This window comes from Branchiostoma floridae, chromosome 15, assembly GCF_000003815.2.
Source record: "Branchiostoma floridae strain S238N-H82 chromosome 15, Bfl_VNyyK, whole genome shotgun sequence".
NCBI classification, from domain to species: domain Eukaryota; kingdom Metazoa; phylum Chordata; class Leptocardii; order Amphioxiformes; family Branchiostomatidae; genus Branchiostoma; species Branchiostoma floridae.
This window is the reverse complement of record NC_049993.1, coordinates 17500842-17506772: the sequence shown is the minus strand read 5'-3', so window position 1 is coordinate 17506772 and position 5931 is coordinate 17500842. Positions and strand designations below refer to the sequence as shown.

General features: G+C 42.5%; 1 protein-coding gene across 1 annotated transcript in view; it reads left to right on the top strand.

Moving 5' to 3' along the window:
- The first annotated feature begins 547 nt into the window (after positions 1–547).
- The window catches only part of LOC118432082, a 9021-nt gene continuing 3637 nt past the window's right edge, over positions 548–5931 (top strand). The window contains exons 1-4 of the mRNA XM_035843595.1: positions 548–726; positions 2184–2312; positions 4966–5070; positions 5664–5738. Coding sequence (XP_035699488.1) covers positions 717–726; positions 2184–2312; positions 4966–5070; positions 5664–5738 — 319 coding nt within the window. The 5' untranslated portion in view covers positions 548–716. The remainder of the gene's footprint in view (positions 727–2183; positions 2313–4965; positions 5071–5663; positions 5739–5931) is intronic.

Genomic DNA, 5931 nt, shown 5'->3' with positions numbered 1-5931 from the left:
TAGTTTGCGTATTTTGCTAGGTATACAATTAATTATATTTGAATTTTCGTTTCTTAAAACATCCCGGCCGGTCCTCGGCTTGGAAATGTGACCCAGACCTTACATGAATAGAGGAATGGAACAGCATCTCTTCTCCTTCAGTCAGAAACATCATGATTGTCAGATACCAGCTCGACGCTCTCTCAGCTAGTATTATTTGCTAGTTAGCTGTCTAGCGTCTACATTGCATTGTCCCTGTACATGTCACAATTGGAATAAAGTCCAAGACTCTCCGAGAGTGATCACTAACTGACCCAATAGGAGAAGCAAGCCTTACGAAGGCCGTTAAGAAAAATTCCCTTTCCTTTTCAATCGGAATGGTTTTGATCTACTCAGATCGGGGAGCTCCCCTACTCTTTTCGTTACATGAGTTCGTTACTCCATTCTAACCTCCTATCGAAGGACGTCAAAAAGCGAAGCTAGATGTATTTGTTTGTTTGTTTGTCCCTGGTTCCAATCGTAACCGATGTTTATTGATGTCTATGGCAGGTGTTTTGGTATCAAGTGTCCACTACGAGGCCACAAGCTGTCCACAAGCTGGCCCACGCAAAACTATGCATTTATGAAAGAGGCGTTGATTTGTCTGCGTGGCGGATTTGTGCCTGGCTGGTGCGCGGTAGAATCGCCAGACACAACATTCGAGGAGCAGTGGAGTGGAGGCACCTCTCAGCTCAGGGATGAAGACAGGTAAGGACGCGTTTGGTTTGTTTTGATTGCTATTAAACATGTTCTCCTCTGGGAACCTGACGCAAAGAGAAAAAGGGAACGACCGAACCTAACACTTAAGAAAGTCTTGGAGGAGGAGGTCAGTATAAAGGACTACAACTTGCTAGCCGCCATGCTAGATAGAAACGCATGGTCAGACATTGTTAATGGCACCTCATAGGAGAATGAACTGAACTGAACTGAAAACATGTGATGTGGTTAGAAAAAATTCTGATTACGACTCAAGTCTTCATGGGTGGTTCAAAGCAATTCTATGTACTACAGTAAGTGTAAGTACCTTTGTTTGCTGGGGATTGGCTGGTAGGGGGGCCAGCGATGCTAGAGCAGTATTCATTTCGGTATCTTTACCGTTTCTTATATTCTATTTTGTATATCATCATGTTATTCGCATTAGTTTGATTTGATTTAGCTACGTCATATTTGATATATCATACGTTTGTTTGTCAAAAGAGTTTTATTGCAATTTTTTTATTCCTTTTATTTTCATCATTTGTTTCCTATTTCGTGCTCAGTATTTGTTTAGAGGAGGGTTGTATAAGCCTATTGTGGCTTATTCTCTCCCGCACGGTTTTTACATATCATTTAACTTTACTTTCTGTACTGTCTTTCTATGTGCAAATAAATTTAAAAACGAACGTCAATAATAAAATTGCCAAATTCTGTTTTTGTGAAACCTTATAGAGTGCTTCTGCGGCGCTGTAATATAAACGGTACATGTACATATGCATGATATTATTCAAGAAATAGAAGGAGCGTCTTCGTTTTGCATAGCTTTCCACTGGTCAGCCTAAAATCTACAAAGAATAACAACGAAATCTATCGTTTCCTGAATTACCACTTAGAGAAAACCCTGGTTTTCATTCTACGAATTTCAGTAAAACTTCGTCGGGTTAAATATCACATCACTTTCTAGAACTGAATGTTGTATGTCCTGTTGTTCGTCCATCGTGGTTCGGTAAAGACCTTGGCTTCAGTCTAAGGCTTAGGTCACATTTCCAAACCGGGTCCAAGCCAGGGTTTAAAGAAACGAAAAATAAAAATGTATACCTAGAAATATACACAAATTATGCCCATGAATCTTATCCTGAGATTTTGTGTGTTTTGATGTCATTCTTTCCGTTCCCATAAGCTGCCCAGCTGGGCCCTCGGTTTGGAAACCTAAGCCGTAAGCTTTCGGGAGCGAAAATAAATTATGTAAAAGCCATATAAATTCACAAAATGTCAAAATAAGATTCATGGTCATGATTTGTGTATATTTCTAGGTATACATGTTGATTTTTCGTTTCTTAAAACATCCCTACCGGGCCCCGGTTTGGAAATGTGACCTAAGCCTAAAGCAGGTTCTAGACAGTAACCAAAATATAGAAACAAGGAAATGGATAGGATCTAGGAAGGCATATTTTCCCATTTTTTTTCAGTCCAACCTGATGAATATGAACCAAACGCGTCGTCCACACCAGTTCCGGGATCACCGTCGGTCACCTGGCATGACGTCGTCGATGGAACGGCCGGCATGATTCCCAACCCGATGTACTGCCGCAGAGCCGGTAGGTTTGTTGTTGTTTGTTTTTTGCTTTATTGTTTTACTTACATAGCCAACTTTGTAATACCCCCTTTCTACTAGGACGGCGCTCTCGCCGCGCTCTCTCTGCGATCATAGATTTGACGGATCGCTCAACGAATTGTATAGAAGAAAAACGAATCTTTTAACGCTTTGTGCTTTGTTGTCTTTACAGTCACACTTTTACATTTTGTGTGATATTCCCAGTATGAAATGTAAGGTTACACATATCCTTTTTAGGTCGCAGTGAGAGCGCAGCGCGATCGCCGTCTAGTGGAAAGGGGGCCTAAAGCACTAATCTCCAAGCAGATTCAACGGTAGCATAGGATACTATGAAAAGCCGGCCTGGGAGTGTGTATGCTCCGGTACTGTCTAACTCCCTTTGGCCGGCTATATTCCTTGGCCAGCTTTTGTACTATCTAATGGCACCGTAGGATCTGCTTGGAGATTAGTTAAGTACACACAAATTGTGTAAAGACAGATTTGCGGGTGTGATCCACAAGTACAGGGGAGGCCCCCTACTTTTGTCGATTACTGCGAGGTTTCTTTTTTAAGTGCTTGAGGTGTGGCTGTCTTCAAACACAGTACCTCGGTTTATGTCTCTGTGGTGCTCAGTGCAGTGGGCGAGGGTCGACGGGGGAAAACTGCGACTACGCTTTTAATCCCCTGCTTCCCCCCTGTAGTCGTATCAGTCTGGTATGAACTGTCTGTCTTGTACGTTTCGTATGTCTTTTTTATTTGGATGTGTCAAGTTGGCAGGAGTGGGTTGGTGGGAGCTCGGCGGACAAGTAACCTGTTGTGGGTAGCTTGACACATCCCTTTTTCTTTCCTTCTTCTCTTGTATGTTCTTTGAAATGATGTAAAAAAAAATGAAAACAGTGAAAAAACGTCTTGTCTCTCTTGTCTAGTTTTCTTTCTTTTTTGATTTTGTTATACCCCCATTAAAAACGGACTTAACGGAAACAGCCCATCCGAACAGACGTCACGTCTCTAGCCGAACCTAGGTACTCATCCGTTCCTGAGTTGAGTGATGAAATGTCAAAAAGCTTACCCAAAGGACGCAACATCGGGGCTTGCTAGGGACACGAAGCCATAATCTTTACCGTAACCCTTTAACCCTAACTGACAGAGTTTCAGCACTATAAAATGCTATCAGTGCCAGGGTTGGCTGCTGACCTCCAAAAAGAACCCCCTGAACAAGGCCGAAGTCCCTAACTTCCGGGGTTCGTGCGCTACGCGCGCGCAAAGTTGCTACTTCGGGGGAATACGCTATCCCGGATATATCCGGGTGCGGCACATAGGACATGTATATGTGTGCCGGATATATCGGGGTTTGGCAGTTTAAGGGTTTTAACAGTCAGCCATAACCACGTTTTTTCCTAAGTCATTGCTTTGATGTGTCAGATTTCCGAGCCGAAATTGTGGGAAATCGTACATTCCTTCAAAACTACATGAGGCCATGGCAAGGTTACAGAATGCAGGCACATGAATATCCTAAACAGATCGGCTGGGAGGTATTGGCTGGAAAGGAGGTCGCTCGAAACGAGAAAAATACCAAGATGATAAATATTCATAGCCCACAGCCAGATTGTCTGGGTGGATTCCGTAATCTCAGCCAGCCATCCAAATCACTTTCTGGCGGAATTACGTGATAGGTTTTTCTGTCTTGGCACGAAAGGGACCAATATTGTGCCACAACGACATCAGCTGTGTCCGCAAGTAACCTCCGAATAGTCTTTAAAATTATTTACCTCGATGTCTAACATTTCTCAACGTATTTCTAACAGGGTTTGATGATTGTTAGTCAGAGATAGTAATATAGAAAGAGGAATAAGAAGTATAAGTTTCTTTTGATCTTTGACATCAAACTGGTAAAAAAAACTGCTTGCCTTACATTTTAATGTCAATAGGTAATATGAGAATCAGGCTTTCATCGTAATTGAAAGAACTTACGATACTAACAATGAACGATAGTATGCTGTTAAGCGGCGCAACTTAATTCATGAAACCGCATTCAACAATAGTTTGCGAAAACGTTTTATAACATTTCAAAACATTATGAATTGATAAGACTGGTCTTCAGTAGCATTTGACTACGTGTACGAATACGGTATGTGTCGTAGCTATTCAAATACGCTAGATATGCTGTATTGATTTTTTTCTCGTCAAATCTACCTTCGTCGAGAAGGTTGAGAACACATGTATGTTTCTGGTAGAGAGAAGGCCTGGCTGGATTGCATCAATTGATATTTGGTCTGTGGGTAGGTCTTCATGAGACCTTGTTCTTCATGTCTTCTGAAATTGCAGCTAACTTGTACGGCCCCACCTACCTTAAGCCTGGTTCACACGTGCGTATGGTATTCGTGTCCATTTGCGGTCCGTATGGAATTCGTTGCCTCTACCAGACTTCACAGGTCGCTGGAAAGATTGTAGAAATTGGGAAAATATAGACACATAACATGCCAGAGGAGTTAGCCGTCCGATAAGTGTGGTTTACAACCGACTAACTCTTCTGGCATGTTATCTGGCTATATTTGTCCAATTTCTATTATTATTTTTCCGGCGACGTGAGGAGCCTGGTAGAGGCTAAAACTTCTACACGAACTTGAATATATATGTATGTGTGAACCTACCTTTAGATCTGACCCCGACCGAGGGAAAAGAGCGCCGCTGTAAGGTGGGGAAGGCGTCATGCGTCCTGTGGGCGTGTCTGGGCACCGCAGCTATGTTGATATGCGTCACAGGTAAGTTCTATACATTATACATCTTGGTAGTAGTCGCACTGTCGGATTCAATATTGTGGTCTCCACTTAAATTGAAAGCACGGGGAATGGATTTTCAAGAGAAATAAATCATTCATTGTCCAGGTTTCTGGCAGCTAACATCTAATCTAATCGCTAGCCCGAACCAGACTGTAACTATCAGGACAACAACTACACGTACCTGTTCAATCTTAATCGATCTTTATTCATTAAACCAACATTGCAAAGTTGCCCCTTAGCAGTTACCTCTGAATACCGTTGATCTTACAGAATGAAGTAAAATCACATTATTACAATAACTAGACACAGTAGGCAAGACATCGAACATGGGCCCGTATCTAAAGTGTAAAGTCCAACCAAGGTGTCCTACCCCAGGATTGAACCGGGGTCTCTCTGTTAACTACTACTAGTGATTGGAACCAGGAGCCCCAGCTGCTTCCAGTTGAGCTACAGGGAAAATCCTATTCTAATACTTACAATTTCAATGAAGGAAGTAGAGATAAACAACTAAGACTACTTCCGAAAGGAATATAGTAATATTCTTATGTATCATTTTCTTGCCTTGATGTTTTCAGCCGTTGTTTTCGCGATGGTCCACCACCTGCAGGCCCGGGTAGTGAAGGTGGAGAACCAGATGGCTGAGATGGAGAGTAAGTAGCGGCGTTTGACTTTCTTAAATATACACTCCATGTGTGTGTGTGTGTGTGTGTGTGTGTGTGTGTGTGTGTGTGTGTGTGTGTGTGTGTGTGCGTGTGTCTGTGCATGTGTGTGTGTGTATGTGTGTGTGTGTGTGTGTTTGTGTGTGTGTATGTGTCTGTGTGTCTGTACGCGCGCGTGTGTGTG